Below are 17340 nucleotides of genomic sequence, written 5' to 3' on the forward strand. Positions count from 1 at the left end.
TAACCCTTCCCTCTGCCCAAGACAAGCCTGGAGAGAGTGGGAAGTGAAGGAGGTTCCAGGTACCGGGGGCAGCAGGATCTCTGTAATGGTGGTGGCCATGGATGAAGGAGATGTTAGGTTCAAAGTACAGGGGGCCCTCACCGACCTCTGCATTGATTTAATGTGATCTAGGCCCTGCCTAACTGTGGCCTCCCCTTCCTCTGCACTTAATGCACTCAAGCCACACTTCATCTTTGAGCTTCCTCTTCTGCTGCCTGGAATGCTCTTCCTGACGTTTCCATAGTTGCCCCAGCTTGTCACTTAGGTCTTACCCCAAAATGTCGCCTCCACAAGGAGACCTTCCAGGATCAGCCAATGTAAAAAAATTCCCTACTTCAAGCACAGCACGCTATTTTGCTTCCTCAAAGCATCCACCAGTCTTGGCAATTACACTATATATGTTTGTTTTCCGTTATTATCTTCTATCTTTCCAGAATGCAAGCTTTAGGAGTGCAGGGATCTGCTATGCTCAGGTCAGAGAACACTGCCCCTCTCAATAGAAGCTCACTTAGGGTTTAGCAATTGAATGAATGAACAGGCTCAGGCAGGAGAGGGAATGGCTTGCTAGAGTCCAAGTTAGAAGCCAAGCCAATTCCGCGAGTTCTTTGTATTTCTTCAACCCTCTGCTTGCCAGAGCCGGCAAGGGCGAAGGGCCAAGGGAGGTGAGGGCGGCAATGTCCACCATGAATCAGAAAGCGAACAGGGAGCCACCCAGAGTTTGTGGGCTCAGGGCGCGCTTGGCCTTGGCCAACCCAGCAACTTGGATTTTACTTCCAAAGCCAAAAAGCAGGGTTGGGAGGTGACCAGAGAACAGAAAGCTGCAGCAGTCAGGCCAGCGCCGAAGGTCCACAGGCGAACCCCCTGCCTCAGTCCCTCCGCGCCTTCTCCCCTTTGCCCCCGCGCCCAGCCCGGGGAAAGCCCTAACGCCCACGGGAACAAGGGTAGCCCGGCTCCGCGGCCTCAGCGCAGACCGCCCGCGGGGTGCTCCGAGGTGGGGGGCGGCGGGGGGGGGGGAGGCGGAGCCCCGGGAAGGCCTCCCGCCGCGACGGGGCGGGACAATGGGGCCCCACCCCGGCGAGGGAGGCGGGGGGCGGCGGCGGCGTGCGCTCTGCCCGCCGCGCTCTGGCTCAAGGCGTTTGCTGCGGGGCTGAGGCTGGAGCGGGCGGGGAGGGGCGCGGCGGGGGGAGTGCGGAGGAGGGCGGAGGCGGCGGCGGCGCGTGTGGCTGGCGGGCTGGCGGGCGGTTGGCACCGGGCTTGTAAATAAACTGCGATGCTGTCTCGGGCTCGCCGGCCCGGGTGCCGCCGCCGCCGCCGCCCCGGAGCGCCGGTGCCAGGCTCCCGCTGCCGCGCGCCCTAGCGCCTCCGCGCCAGCCTCGCGCGCCCTCGCCCGCTCCCCGCAGTCCGCGGCTCGCGCCCCTCGGGGTCCCGCGGCTCACCTGTGCGGGATGTGACCCCTTCCCGCTGCCTGGCCTCCCCTGCCCCCCGGGGGGCCCTCCTTTGCTTGCTTTTGGGGGGGGGGTGGGTGGGGAGCGGCGCGCGGATCATGGCATTGGAGTTCCTGGGCTTGCAGCCGCCGCCGCCGCCTCATCCACGCACCCCGAGCGCCCCTTCTTCCCGAAGCAGCAGCGGAGAAGGCGAAGCGGCCGGCGGGGGCGAGACAGATGGGGCTCAAGGCGCGCAGGGCGGCGGGGGCGGCGGGGGCGGCTGCCGGCGGCGGCGACGGGGGCGGCGGCGGCGGGGCCGCTAACCCCGCCGGAGGGGACGCGGCGGCGGCCGGCGATGAGGAGCGGAAAGTGGGGCTGGCGCCGGGAGACGTGGAGCAAGTCACCTTGGCGCTCGGGGCCGGAGCTGACAAAGACGGGACCCTGCTGCTGGAGGGCGGCGGCCGCGAAGAGGGTCTGCGGAGGACCCCGCAGGGCATCGGGCTCCTGGCCAAGACCCCCCTGAGCCGCCCTGTCAAGAGGAACAACGCCAAGTACCGGCGCATCCAAACTTTGATCTACGACGCCCTCGAGAGACCGCGGGGCTGGGCGCTGCTCTACCACGCGCTCGTGTGAGTACCCAGCCGCTCGGCGGCGGGGGCTGGGGCTCGGGGTGGGGGCTCCAGCCAGGACGGCTGCGGGGCCTTAAAGCCCAGGGACGCCCGTCGGCTGAGGAGAACAGTCTATCATTCGTGTTTCTCCGCCGTGTGTGTCCGTGTGTCTGTGAGCCACTCTCCAGGTGTTGGGCACCACGGCTTAGAGGATCCAAGCGTGGTTCCCCAGCTAATTTGGAGATCGGAATGGCGTGTTTGTGTGCGCGCGGGTGCGCATTTATGGCACCTTCTCCGGATGTTGGTATCTAAGCTTAAAAGAATGATGCTTCTTTTCCAATTAACGTGGAGGATGAACAGGATAAAGCGGATCCCTTCCATACGCTCTGTGTTTCTGCTTGGGGTGGGTCCCTTCTCCTGGGATCGCTACTGAGTTTAGATGATGCATCCCAGAGTTAGGGATGGGAGTGGTACACTGCCCACAGTGGGGTGTGTGTGTGTGTGTCTGTGTGTATGTGTGCACACGAGCGCGCGCATGAACGCGGGTATCAATCGCTTGCTTGTGCTACTCCTTAGGGCTCCATCCTGGTATACAACCTGGTGTTGCTCTAGCTGGGGGCTTGGACTGGTCAAAATGAGTGTCTTTGGGTTATTTTTATGGGAGTTAATGAGCAGGAGAGAAAATATAAGAGAATGAGAATCTCTCAGGCTGCAGCCTAGACAGAGAAGCTGAGGCTTAACAGTGCCAGGAGATGAGGGCTGGGGTTATTTTGGCTGAGGCATCTCCATGATTTGGTCCTGATATCCCCTCAAGGTCAGCTGCTGCCCCTTCTCTCACTTTGGCTGGACGAGGGTGCGGGCCATATGATGGGGCCTGACTGGAGGTTTGACCCCAGGCACCCTTCCCCTAGAAAGCGTCTCCTTGCTGGTCAGGATGAAAATGTGTTGCCAGGGAAGGAAGACGGAACTATCTTCTGCACTGACACTCGGGACAGGAAATCTTCTTGCACTTGGGGGAGAGGGGAGAGGATGGTAGTGGTGATTCCTCACCCAAGAGAGAAAATCAGAGCTGTCACCATACACCCCAGGGCTGGCAGGGCATTTCCAGTTACCCCTAGCTTCCTGTCTGTGGCTTAGTCATTCTGATGGCTGCTTCTTGGGAAGCCCTACGTTACCAGGGTTTTGGCGGGGAATTGGCCATAACTTTGACCCTTTCTGTGCCTTTAGTCGTGAATATTCCTCTGTGTCCTCCTCCGACTGACCCATGACTGTTGCGGTCCTGGAGAGTTCAGGGAGCCTTGGAGTTGCTACCTGCCAATCATCTTTGGTTGCAGTGGCTTTTCCAGATTTGGCCACCAGGTGGGGGCGTCTGCACAGGACCTCAGACTTGGCAACAGGTTTCTCTGCGAGGTTATAGAAGCTTGGAGATGATGCCTCCCTGAAACTGAGGAACTGGCAGCAGAGAGGGGGGCATCAGGCCAGGAACGTGGATTTGGGATGGTCCAGCGTCTGGCATCCACCTCTGCCTGCATTTGCAGGTATTAGTGGCTGGAGAGAAGGGTTAGCAAGGGTTACTCTTCCATTTGCTTTCTTTGGGGGGTAAAAATGGATGAAAATTATATTCTTCTCTGTTTCTAGCACTGTGTTTAGTTCAAATGAACCGAAGGGGGTTCAGTTAAATTAAATGATTAGTTAAATTGATACTGGATTGTTATAGTAAAAAAAAAAGGTACGGATTTGAGTGCACACAAACATACAGAGAATCAATATGTCTTTTTGCGTATAAATGGCGTTCACTATTTATTGGCTGACTTCCAAACCTGGGGTTCCACTGTAGCTTGCGGGGTCCCTCTTTGTTCACCTCCCACCATTCCTAGCCAGCACCCCTGCTCTGCCTTGTCCAACCTGGGGGAGGGATAGCTAAGCCCTATTACTGACAGAGCCTTGATTTTATCCTTCTTTCGGATTATTCCATCATGCAGAAGCAGATTTGAGAATGCCCAAACCTGTAGCCTTGTTTCCCAGAGAGGACCATGAAAATCTGAGAGTGTGGCATAAGGAAGAGGTGAAGACCTAGCCAGATGCTTTCAGACATGCAAATCATTTATTTCATCGAACTCTCTCCAGGATCTCATGAGGTGGAAATTACTGTCTACATTTTAGAGATGAGAGTAAGAAAACTTCAGTGAAACCCCTTGTCCAAGATCACACAGCGGCTCTTTTGGCTGCTAACATCTGAATGCAATGTTGCTTGCAGACCATGCTTTGACCTCAGTGAGTTTCACATTGAGGGACCTCAACTGTGTTTCTGAGCTGGATCCCAGTTCTGACCCTCTGCCAACAATTGCAGGGCTCTGGTATTTCACTGGGCATCATTGGGTGCCCCTCACCTCCCTGATAACACAGGGCTCATAAGAATACCTCTGCCTCCACGTGCTAGCTCACAGCTGGCAATGGCTAGAAATGGGATTTGGAAACAAAACAGGGACTAGTCAGAATCCAGGGAAGCACGGTGCTTGGGACACGTGGAGTGGGCTCAGGCGGGGGTGGATTGCAGCTTCTGATTCATTGGGAATTATATATGAAACCTTGTTGGGCTTGGTGTGAACTCCTAAAACTGAAGGCTACCTATTTAGTGGATGTACTGTACATCCGTCCTCAAGTGCAGTCAAGTGAACAAATTGAACTTTTCATTGATGATTCAGGATTTTGTGAGGCGCTGTAATTCGTGCTTCGAAGCATCCATTATCCTGTTCTGGGCTGTAGCTAATAGCATAAGGGGGGCCAGGAAATTGGGCTGGCTGTGGGTTCACAGTCTAGTGCATGCTTTTATTCTTTTAATGAATCAGGCCCATGAGATGTGATCCCCACCTCCCGCCTGCCCCATTCCTGTCTTGAAGGTAGACTACAGCAAATGTGGAGACTAAAGACCCCCACCCTACCTAACCATGCTCTCTTTTGCCTTAAATGCTCATCCTTATTTTTTCCTGGCTACTCATTTTCACCTTGACCCAACTCTGACGTGGCTTCTTCTGGAAAGCATTTTGCTGCCCCCCCCCCCCACCGCTCCCACCCCAAGTTGAGCTAGAATCGCCCTCCTCTGCAACATTCCCATCTGTAGGATTTTGTGCCTTACACTAAATTGATCTGCTGACTGGTCTCTGCCATTGAACCGAGAGCTACTTGGGGATAGGGCCATGGTATTCTTTGGCGTTCTGTTTCCAGCAGGCTGCGGGGTCTGTGGTGGTTAGCAGGCAAGCATGCACTGACTGGGTGAGTGGAAGGCTCCCCAGGACTTTGCTTGCTATGGCTTTATCTTATCACCACAATCACCAAAGCCACAAGAGGGATTTTAGTGAAAAGAATAGCTTGCAGAAGTCTTAAAATGGACTAAGGGGAGGAGAGGACAGGGTGGGAGACCATGCTTTGACCTCAGTGAGGCTGCTCCCTTCTCTGCTTCCTGAACTTGAAAAGGATCCTGCTGTTGTGGAGAACGTGCTGGACTTGGAGCTCGCATCTGGACCCCCTGAGGCCTCTGCAATTTTGTGTGGCCTGGAGGTTGGGATGATTACAGGGCCCTGTCACAGGGCGATGTTCAGGCTTAAAACCTGTGAATGAAATGAGCCCAACACCAGACATGGAATAGTCATTGGTTGAATCTGAATAGGGGTCTCCTTAAACGCACAAACCACTGTTGTGTTCTGACTTTGTCCCAGGACTCCCCTTCCCTAGCCTGTCAGTAGAGAGATGCTGGCTTCCTCTTGGCACTGTTGCTAGATGGATACTGTGCACAAGACTCCTGCTGCCCTCACCACCTTGTGGCGGCCAGCTGGGTCTGACCACTCACTCACCTGTTAAAGGACCAAGGGAACTTGGTCACAGGAAATACCCCCTGTTTGCATTCGGAAGTGGGCTGGCCCCTGGGGACGTAGGGGCAGGCAAGGCTGGGAGGTGAGGCACAAGAACCCAGCAGCGAGTACTTTGGAATGCAAGGGGCTGACTGGTGGTCTTAGCCTATTGACTGAAGGTTTTCTAGTCCCTCTTTTGAGAGGCTGATCAGTATTCCATGTTCTTTCTCCATTCATCTGTCGATGGACAAGGGGCTCGTCCATACATCTTGGCTATTACGAACAGTATTCCATTGAACCTGGAGTGCTAATATCGCTCAGATCCCAATTTCAGTTCTTTGGATACGTATTCAAAGATGAGATGACTGCATCATGTGGTAGCTCTATTTTTAATTTTTGAGGAACCTCCATATTGTTTTCCATTGTTTCCCCCATTCCAGCGTTTCCACCATTTTGCATTTCCGCCCACACCATGCAGGGCTTTGAGTTTCTCCCTATCCTCACCAACACTGTTTCTCTTGGTTTCGATTTGGTTTCTGTTTTTGTCTTTTTTTTTCTTTGATAATAGCTGTGCTGACAGGTGTGACGTGTGGTATCACTGTGCCCATCTTTATTCGGCTGCAAGAGTGTGCTGGTCTTTGGAGTCAGACCCGGGTTTAATCCAATCTGCTCTAACCTGGCTGTGTGACCTGGAGTAATTTGCTCACTTTCCTGGGTTTCAGTTTCTTTATTTCTGGTGCAGAGATAGTCAGGCCTACCTCCCAGAGCTGTTGTGAAATTTAATTGAGGTGATGATAGACAACACGTAAACATTGCCTTGTGCTGCTTCGCAACCTTGGGCGTTCCCTGTGTTAAATCTGAAACTGGTCCCCTCTGCAGACAGAGGGCAAGGGGAAAGGGAAAAAGGAGGCGGGCCACTCTAGATCCCTAGGTGGCAAGTTTCGTAAACAAGGGGACTTATATTCAAGGCTTGTCTTTGGCACTGAAAGATGAGTAGGTCTCCCTACCTACTCTCCAGAATCTTAAAGGTTTTCAGAGAGTCCTTATTGGGGTTCAGTAATATACACAATACAGACAATGTCTGCAGCACTTTTATCGCAAGGCTGCGTCTTTGGAACAGCTCCCACTATGGATACAGTGGACGAGGGAGTGCACTGTCCAAGGACGGGGCGGTGGGGGTGGAGAGTGAGTGAGGTCCAGCCCTACAGTCACCTGGCGATCACATCCTCTCAGTGACCTCCCCCAACCACTGCAGATAGTCAGTAAATACTATTTCCTTGTTGCTTCTCCTCTCAATCCTATTTAATCTGCCTTCTTCTTGCCCCTCTCATCAAATCCATGCCCCTCTCCTCTCTCTAATGACCTTGTTCTATTTTTTTTTTCCTTTTCTGAACTCCTTGCCTTCTTCCTGGCTTTCCTTTTTGTATGATACTTTCAAACCCCTGAAGTCGAATGAAGAAGTCAAGGAAGGGTTTGACCGCAAGTGCCCAGAGTAGCAGGTGCCTTGGACCACAGCGAGGGGGTGCTCTGGGAGGGTCTGTGACCCCAGGTAGCCAGTATGTCACTGTCCAGGAGCCAGGCTCATGGCAGGTGGCCATCATTGCTGGAAGGGAGGGTACAGCCTCTCTCCTTTGGAAATGAAAACAGGTTCTGAGAAGTTATGTGATTTGTCCAGACCCTTGGGGCTACCTAAGCAGCAGAGCTGGGATCCCTGTCATACTGCTGTCTTTGCCATGTCACTGTTGTCCCCAGTGGCAGATGATGCAGAAGAAAGGTAACAGAGAATGAAACTCTACCTTCCTGATGAGGCTCTATGTACAGCTGCTCTTCTGAAAAGTCCCCAGGGGAGGGGCGCCTGGCTGGCCCAGTCAGTAGAGCATGAGACTCTTGATCTCAGGGTCATGAGTTTGAGCCCCACGTTGGGCATAGAATTTACTTTAAAAAAAAAAATCCCCAGGAGAAAGCAGAGCAGCTGGTCTGCAGGTTATGTACACACGGAGTAGCAGCAAGACGTTTCAAACTGTGATATACCTGTGAATCACCTAGGTAAGAAGAAAAATCTGGCAGACGTGTCTTGAATCAGTCATCGAATTTGTACATAATGAATCCAACTGACCTTACCCTCCTCCGGAATAATTCAGTGGAAATGAACAACATACCTGCAGTAGTGCCTAAAATGACCTGAATCCAATCATGAAGAAATAATAAACAAACTCACATTGCGGGACATGCCGCAAGATGTCTGGCACAGTGGTCCCTGTCAGAAGAATAAACAAGAACAGTCTCAGTTAAAGCAGCTCAAAGGGCTTTGACACCCCAGTGCAGTGCGTGCACGTAAACAAATGGGACCACATCAAGCTAAAACGCTTCTGCACGGAAAAGTAGCAATCAACGAAATGGAAAGGCATCCTGCAGAACGGGAGAAAATATTTGTAAATCTTATATTTGGTAAGAGCTTAATCTCCAAAATATATAAGGAACTCCTACAACTCAACAACAAGAAAGCAAACGATCCTATTAAAAAATGGGCACAATGGGACGCCTGGGTGGCTCAGTTGGTTGGACGACTGCCTTCGGCTCAGGTCATGATCCCGGAGTCCCGGGATCGAGTCCCGCATCGGGCTCCCAGCTCCATGGGGAGTCTGCTTCTCCCTCTGACCTTCTCCTCGCTCATGCTCTCTCTCACTGTCTCTCTCTCAAATAAATAAATAAAATCTTTAAAAAAAAAAATGGGCACAGGACCTGAATAACGAGAAGATACACACGTGGCCAACGTGTACATGAAAAGGGCTCAACGTCTACTCATCATCAGTGAAATGCAAATTAAAACCCCAGGGAGGGGTTAGAATGGCTGTTGTCAGAAATCCAAGAAATAGCAAGTGTTGGTGAGGATATGGAGAAAAAAGGAGCCCTGGTGCACCGTTGGTGGGGAGGTAGATTAGTATACAGTTTTCACACTACGTAAAACAGTACAGAAGTTCCTCAAAAAATTCAAAATAGAACTGTCAGATGATTTAGCCATCCCACTTCTGGGGGTCTGTCTGAAGGAAATGTAATCACTGTCTTAAAGAACGTGAACCTCAGTGGACATTGCAACAAAACGTTTAGCAGACAAGACAAGGAAATAATCTGAATGTCCACGGATGGGTGAATGGATAACGAAAATGTGGTATGGATGCACAATGCAATGCCGTTCAACCATAAGAAAGAAGAAGATCATGCTATTTTTGATAACACGGACAGAGATGAGCCTTGAGGGTATTATGTTAAGAAATCTAAGGCAGAGAAAAGACGAAGACTGTACGATCTCACTCATATGTAGAATCTTAAAAAAACTGAACTTAGGAACAGAGATCAGATTGGTGGTTGCCAGTGGCTTGGGGCTGGGGGATATGGGTGAAGATGGTTAAAAGGTACAAACTTCTAGTTATAAGATGAATACGTTCTGGAGATCTACTGTATAGCCCGGGGACTGTAGTCAACAATACTATATTGTATATTTGAAAGTTGGTCAGAGAGTAGATCTTGAAAGTTCTCATCACACACACGTACACACACAGTTAAGTATGTGAGGTGATGGATATGATTGTGAACCTTATGTGGTAGTCGTTTCATTACATATGTATGCATCAAATCATGACATGGTACACTTAAAGTTGCACAATGTTGTATGTCAATTATATCTCAGTAAAGCTGGAAAAAAACACAGGTGACTTTCATGATTCTTAATTTGATCCCAGATTTAAAAAATAAATAACAATAAAGGATATTGGGGTGCCTGGGTGGCTCAGGGGTTAAAGCCTGTGCCTTCGGCTCGGGTCATGATCCCAGGGTCCTGGGATCGAGCCCTACTTTGGGCTCTCTGCTCAACAGGGAGCCTGCTTCCTCCTCTCTCTCTGCCTACTTGTGATCTCTGTCTGTCAAATAAATAAATAAATAAATCTTAAAGAAAAAAAGGATATTGTTATAAGGACAGTTAAGAAAATTTGAACATGGACTCCATATTAGAGAACATTGTTATGTCAAAATTTAATTTCTTGAGTGTGGTCATTGCACTGTGGCTCTGGAGGTGAATGTTCTATTTTTTACAAGCCACATGGTGTAATCTTTAGTAGTTCAAGTGTCATGATACCAACAACTTACTTTCCAATGTTGGGCACACATATAGACCATGTAAATGTGTATATGTGAGCACAGCACATACCCACAGCAAGAGAGAGAAGGAGGTAATTGTGGCAAAAATATTAACAGTTGGAAGATCACAGGGAAGAGAATATATATAGGTATTATAGCACTCTTAACTTTAAATTAAAAAAAAATCAAAAAGTTAAAGTGGCTCAGTGGGTTAAAGCCTCTGCCTTCGGCTCAGGTCATGATCCCGGGGTCCTGGAATCGGGCCCTGCATTGGGCTCTCTGCTCAGCGGGGAGCCTGCTTCCTCCTCTCGCTCTGCCTGCTTCTCTGCCTACTCATGATCTCTGTCAAATAAATAAATAAAATCTTAAAAAATACTTAGAAAAATAAAAGACTAAAAAAAATATAAAGGACTAAACATGCACAAACAGCATAGAACACACACGTGAGAACAGATGACAGGCCCCACACCAGAAATTGATGCCATTGGTCTGTGGGGGTCCAGGCATAGTCCTTCAGTGATTTCAGGCTTGAGAACCACTGGCAGAGCTCAACAGGTTTTTTGGTTCATGGATTCTGTATACAACGTACCTGAGCTTCCTCCACCTTGGGCTTTTGTCTGGTTAATGGCAAACAGTACAGAGGTGTAGCTTAGCGTGCTAAGGTCATTCATGTCAAGATTGCACACGCTGAATCAAGTGCCAAACTTTGTGCCTGGCTGTTGAGACAGATGAGCCACAGTTCTCCTATGGAGAGAGACACTTAAAATAACGAAATTTGAGTAGTCTGGCAAATGCAATAATAATATGCAAACGAGGAACCAAGCAGGCAGAAAGGGCATGCACTGTTGAGCCTCTTGTGTTGTGTTAAGGAGAGTCCTCCAAAGGAGGTTTATGCCACTGGAGGGAAGATGAAGGTCCTATTGTTTGTCCAGTTGATGACTAGGCTTCCTTTCCTGCTTGGAGAACTGAAGGCTGCATGCAGTTAACTTGGATACTCCATTATTATACTCGCATTATTAGGAAGCTCCCCTTTTCAAGTTTGTATTCATGAAAAACAAGTCCATCCATGTTTAAAAGTTTCGTAGGTCCACAGGGATCCAATGAAATTTTCCAAAGAATCAAGGTCCTGCTGTCTCTTTTTTTGTCTGGGTCTTGAAGTTTTGACAGAATGAAAGGGAATTTGTTACATCTCTTTAAAACTGAGCAATGTGGGATGCCTGGGTGGCTCCTTCAGATCAGGTCCTGATTCCAGGGTCCAGGATCAAGCCCTGCATGGAGCTCCCTTCTCAGTGGGGAGTCTGCTTCTCCAACTCTTCCCTCTTTTGCTCTCTGTGCTTTTGTGCATGTGCTCTCTCTCTCTGTGTGTGTGTCAAATAAGTAAACAAGATCTTAAAATAAAACTGAGCAATATGAAAAAAAGCAAAGGAAAGGTCCTCCAGTGTGGATTGATTAAAAACCCTTTGTAGACACAGAACCATGTGGCTGTGGTTTGGGGTGGCCCAAGACCGCTGTGGGTCTGAAGTGCATTGGATGAGCTGTTAGGAGAATCGCATTAACCATGTGGTTCAGACACCTCACTAGTCCTACCGTCTGCAGATGCCCACTGCATGGGATTAGAGTTAGAATCCCAGGAGAAAATGTGTGAGGGAGTGCTATGGAAACTATGGTGGTGACATTTCTCTAAAGCTCTAGCAGGATCAGATGAGTCCACGGTTGGGACCTCTCTGTCTGGGTCTGAGCATCTGCCCATGCCCAAATTTGCCACATTGCTGTCTGTGCTCCATTAACTGATACCAGGAACCTGTCAGTGATCTAACTTAGCACGCCAATACTGAGATCTTGGGACACCTCTGGTTTTATAGGTTCATTGGATGCAGATACGGTTCCATCCGAACTGTGACCTTGTTGGACGGGACTTTTCATTCTGTCACAGAGGGATAGAGGAGTTTGAAAATGTGCTCTTGGGAGAATAAACTGGGTTATAATTCAGGAATAAAATTACTTCTTGCTTGTAGTTTATGAAGAATAAAAATGTGTGCAGAGTGTGCCGTGCCTTCACTCTGATTGGGTTCCTCCTGTGGTGGGCTTCTCTCCTTGCTGAAGACTTGGGCTAGGATCGCCTTTTCCTCTCTTCCATGCACCCTCCTTCCAGAGACCTGTAAAATTGTTCAAACCCTCTAAGAGTGTAACACTTGAGTTGGGGCATATGAGCCCTGCATATCAATATAACCATCAGCAATCCAATGTTTTTGCATCACTTCATAGTTTATTATATCTCTCCTTGGGCAACATCAGCAGGATTCCTGGTTTATACATATGAGTAACAATAATTCTTAGAGCAGATCGCTTCTTAAAAATTGCCACATCCGGCTTTCTTAGGAAGCAAGCAGCCTGACGTAGAGTTTCTTTGCCATTGACCCTTAGATTCTTTGTAAACTTGTGTTAGCAGTTCAAGCCCATTTCTCCCTTTATGGGTGTCTTTTTGAAGGGATGGAGTGAAATATTATCCAACATACTGCGCTAGGGGAATGTGTTCATCCAGTCCCGACCATCTGTACTAATGGAAAATCACTTAGCACTATCACAGTTTATCTCCCTACTCCCTACTCCTACCCTTTGCTAGAATCCCAGCTTTTGCCCCACATGTATCAGTCATGGATGCTTCTCCACCTGGTGATGTCAGTCCAGAAGATGGAACCCAGAAGGCCTTAGTAATCAGGCCTAATCAAACTAATCAAACTGATCGGCAGCAATTACATAACAGCAGGTTATGGGATTTAAGGACCCAGCACTGGGAGAGGCACTTGGCCGATTACAGACCTCAGAGGCCTTCAGAGCTGGAAGGAGCTGTAGAGACGATGAAACTGATGTCCAGAGCCCTTAGAAACTTGCCTGTAGTCATGCTGCTGAAAAAGGAACGACTCGAACTCGGGTCTTCTTCCAAGGCTGGCTCCCATACAGCCACATGGGCTTCTGCCCATGATGTTCCTGTACCGAGGGAGCAGTTTTGCTACAGTAGAATTCCAGGTTATACTGGCTCAGGGTGCAGATCAAATGAACAGAAGAAAGAGGAAAAGCCAGGGGCAGGCTGATCAGGCGTCCATATACAGGCTCCAGGCAGCCTCTTACAAGGAGGGTTTTTCTTTTGCTGAAATTCCCAGTTCCCAAACCACCATTTCTCCATCTCCTCCCTGTCCCCGACCCTCCTGTCCTCTGCCAAGAATCATTATCAAGTACTCTTTGCTTTCCATTGAGGTCAGCATTGAGTTGGGGGCATTCAAAACCATCATCTCGTAAGTAATGTTTTTATCCTTTTGGATTGTTTATAGTGTCACTATGGGACAGCACCACCATTTGGTCCATTCATGGAAACCTGATTTATTTTCATTAACAACAGGAACTGACAGAGAACTGACAGAGAGTTGCTTCCCTGCATCATGTTGGGCTTAACACTGGAGATGGTTCTCCTAACATGTGGCCGAGAGCCCAGCCCCCAGGAACCCGGAGTTCTAACCCCAAGTCTTAGGCTCCTTGGCTCTGTAGCCTTCAACATGTCATTTTACTTCTAGTCTGTTAAATGGACCTAATACTCCCTGCCTTACAGGTTGGCGAATGGATTAAATGAAATAATTCACACAAGTGCTCAGCAGTGTATTAGCATTGAATCTTAGCCTGTGTTCCTCTGGGGGCTCTCTGGGCCAGGGAGCTCAGTGCAAGTGGTTTATTTAACACAGGATTATTCAATCTTGCTTTCACTATCTCCTCTTTGAGGAGTTTTTAAGGTTATTTTTCCCTAGTTATTCCCACCCAAGACATTTTAATGCCACAGATATACTGCATATTTCTCTGTAGATAGTATGTAAAGCTTGATATGTAAAAAGAGTAAGATTTTTTTCCCCAGCCCCATTCCCCCCATGAACTGATTTTGCCCTCCTAGAGGATGACACTGTTCCTATTGAGAATGCACAATTTAGGAGGCGATTCAGAAAAAAAAAATAGAGAAATAAGTAAAACTGGGAAAGGGCAGGGAAATCCAGCAGGAAGGAGAAAATGGCTAGAGGATTTATTTCCATGCAGGTTACCGTGGGGCCCTTAAAGCTCAGCCCCCAGGGACCCTGGATTGCAGTGTGGAAAGATGCACAATTATCCTCAAACTCCATCCATCCTTGACTCAGGGCTGCTCCAGGGTATTACCTCTCAGAGAAATCCCTTTGACAAAAATGTGGGCTGTTTGTCAAAGGCCATGTGTGGCAGGGGCTGCCAGTGGGTTCTGGAGCAGAATGGGAGGGGACTGGCTGTTATGGCTACACAATTCCTAAATGAAGGAAATATTGTGACATGAGTTCACAAGTGTTTCTATGTCTTCTCAGTGGTTCTTAAGTAAAGGAAGTCTTTGTGGCCCAAGGGTCATGGTAATTCTGTAATGTTTTTCCCTCTCATTAATTTTTCATTTAGGACAGTCATTCAAGAAAAAAAAATATGAAATCAAAGTACATGTAAATATGTCAGTTCAGTGCCTGGTTTCTAGTGATAGCTAACATTTCTGAGCTCCGGTGTATGCTGGAGTTCTCAAACCTGGCACCATGAAACCATCATCTGCGATACCCTTTGGGGGAAGGAGCTGTCTCCTGTTGAGATTATCATGTGTTCACATATTAGAAATTTTCACGAAATAAAACAGGAGAGTTGCTTAAAATAAGCCTGGGGAACTTCAGTCCTGCTGACACTATGGTTCTGAGTGGTTTTGGTGATACTTTCAAAGAATGAAGACTCTTACTAATTTATAATGTGAGAAACATTAGCATTTTCAAAACAAGATGAAAATAGATATTCCAGTGGCTCAAATAAACACATCTTTTGCTGAGAAAACGGAAGGCTCTTAGTTGTGAAGTGTGGTTCCTGTGACTTCCGCCCTTTGCCTCTGTTCTGGTTTTCTGGGGAAATTAACATTCAGCTTCAGGATTCTGGAATGTTAGAGGGAATGTTGAGATTTCTTCTTGAACACCTTCTTCTTCTTCTTCTTCTTCTTCTTCTTCTTCTTTTTTTTTTTTTTTTTGTGCCATGATTTTAGCACCTTATGTGTTTGGGAAGAAATTTCATGGGAAAATCTTAGTCCTTTAGGTATAATAAACATGCCTGCAAGGATCTGCTGATGGAACTCCAGGAATTCTGCATGATTGCTCAGTAAATGTTGATTTCAGGCCTCGCAGATGCCAGGCCCTGAGCTGGCATTAGGGGATGTAGGGAAGAATTAGTCAGCTTTTGCCCTCAAAGGGCTCATGACTGAGTAGGTAATAACTGATTACACAGTGGTGTGATACCTACTCTAGTGTACCAAGTCTACCTGAGGCTCAGGAAAATTTGTCAACAAGATTTACATGGATCAAGGAAGATTTCCACCAACAAGAAGTAGATTTCAACATATATATGTAGGGTTAAAGACCATTGCTTCCTTCATTTTCCCGTGTGTGGCTGTGACCATATAGTCACACATTGAGAACTCAAAAGTCTGATTTATTTTCACCCTGATGGAAAGGGGCTGAAATTGAGGCAGGTGAAGCTAGGACCATAAAACTGACAGCTGGATGAACCTTGCATTGGACTATTTAAAAAGGTTGAAGGCTGGCTTTGTAGCTGTACCTTTGCTTTGTGCCAGTAGCCATTCTCTGGAGCCCAAAGTCTAATGCAGCACCTGGTACCTCAGATGCCCAGTTTTGGGTCAGTGGGCAGAGAACCAACCCCAAGAGATGCACAGTTTAAGTGACAGAAGCAAACAGTAGCAGTAAGAAGGACTTTGAATCCTGGCTGTGCCATTGTTCAGCTGAGTAACCTTGAGTAAACAGCTTGAGATGCCTCGACTTGTTTCCTTCTCTGTAACGTGGACCGTGCTTATGTGCATAGTTGGTGGAAAGATTCAATGAAATGGCTGTTATACAGTCCAAAACCTAGTTTGGGTTCATGGTCAGTGTCTGATAAGTGGCTGTTCTTTTGCAGTCCTGCCAAGATAAAAATGTCCGTGAATAAAAGTAATATTGAGGTCACTCTTATAATTTCCACCTTGAAGTTGTGGCCCTGAATAGGATGATGTTCTAGAAGAATGTGTGACTAATGTAGTATAAGGCAGGAATTGACCTTGGGAGGAAAAGAGGCGGGGCGGGGGGTGCGGGTAGAAAAAGTTTCTACAGCCTGACTCAGGTTTCCTGAGGGAGCAGGGATGCTGAGAAAGACCCCTGCCTTGTTACCCAATACCTGGGTAGTGCTCCTCAAAACTGTCAAGGTCATCTAGAACAAGGGAAGATGGAGAGACCATCACACCTAGGAGGAACCTGTGCAAATGTGGCAACTAAATGAAATATAGGACACTGGATATGATTCTGGAACAGAAAAAGGACATCAGGTGAAGACTAAGGAAATCAGAATAAGGTGCTGACTTCAGTTAATAAGAACACATAAGCATTGGCAATTCATCTGTAACAAATGCACCACACTAGTCTGAGATGTTGGTAATAGGGAAACGGAGTACATGTTCTATGGGAACTCTCTGTACCATAGTCCCCATGTTTCTGTAAATCAAAAACTGTTCTAAAAAATAAAGTGTGTTTTATAAATAAATATAGGGATAAATAAATAAATATAATAAATAAATAAATAATAAATAAATAAATAAAGGGATGTAACCAGAGGACTCTGAAGTGGGGCATTGCATGCACGTGAGTCATCCGACCTGGGATGTAGACAGGAAGCTCAGCCTTGATGGGAGCAATCATGTCTTCCATGTATCATGGTTAAGACTTGAAATCTGGACCCATGTCATGCAGTTTCAAGTCTTCTCTGGCTTCCGGTGTTACTCCTTACTCTGCCCTCCATTTTATTCACTGATGTCTGTGAAATGACAATCGCCCTAAGAGATCATGTTCAGGTCCTACCTGTTGCCATCATCTGGTTGAGCCAGGCTGCTTCTGATGGACTCCTTCGGTACCGTAGGAGGGGACAGAGGTTTTCCCTTCTGTATCATTGACCAGAACTGGGTTGCCTGCTTCCCTTCTGTGGACCACTGAGGTAAAGACTGTGAATGGTGACCATGAATGATTTTGATTCTTTCCTGAGTATCTGGCACATTGCCAGCCAGACAGAATGGGGTTCTATTAGGAGGAGAAGGTAGAGGAGTGGCTTCTGGGTAGATGCCAACATGTCCACCATACTTTGTCACTAGGAACCCATATCAGAGGTTGGGAGTGATGACCAACATCATCAGTGTCTTCTCCTGCCATGTCAGCCCTCAGGCTC

At 48.1% G+C, this 17340-nt stretch overlaps 1 protein-coding gene across 1 annotated transcript in view; it reads left to right on the top strand.

The window, feature by feature from the left end:
* Window positions 1-1226: 1226 nt before the first annotated feature.
* The window catches only part of KCNQ3 (potassium voltage-gated channel subfamily Q member 3), a 293908-nt gene continuing 277794 nt past the window's right edge, over window positions 1227-17340 (top strand). The window contains exon 1 of the mRNA XM_047728260.1: window positions 1227-2092. Within this exon, the coding sequence (XP_047584216.1) occupies window positions 1701-2092 (392 nt within the window). The 5' untranslated portion in view covers window positions 1227-1700. The remainder of the gene's footprint in view (window positions 2093-17340) is intronic.

The sequence above is a fragment of the Lutra lutra genome, chromosome 4 (genome assembly GCF_902655055.1).
Source record: "Lutra lutra chromosome 4, mLutLut1.2, whole genome shotgun sequence".
NCBI classification, from domain to species: domain Eukaryota; kingdom Metazoa; phylum Chordata; class Mammalia; order Carnivora; family Mustelidae; genus Lutra; species Lutra lutra.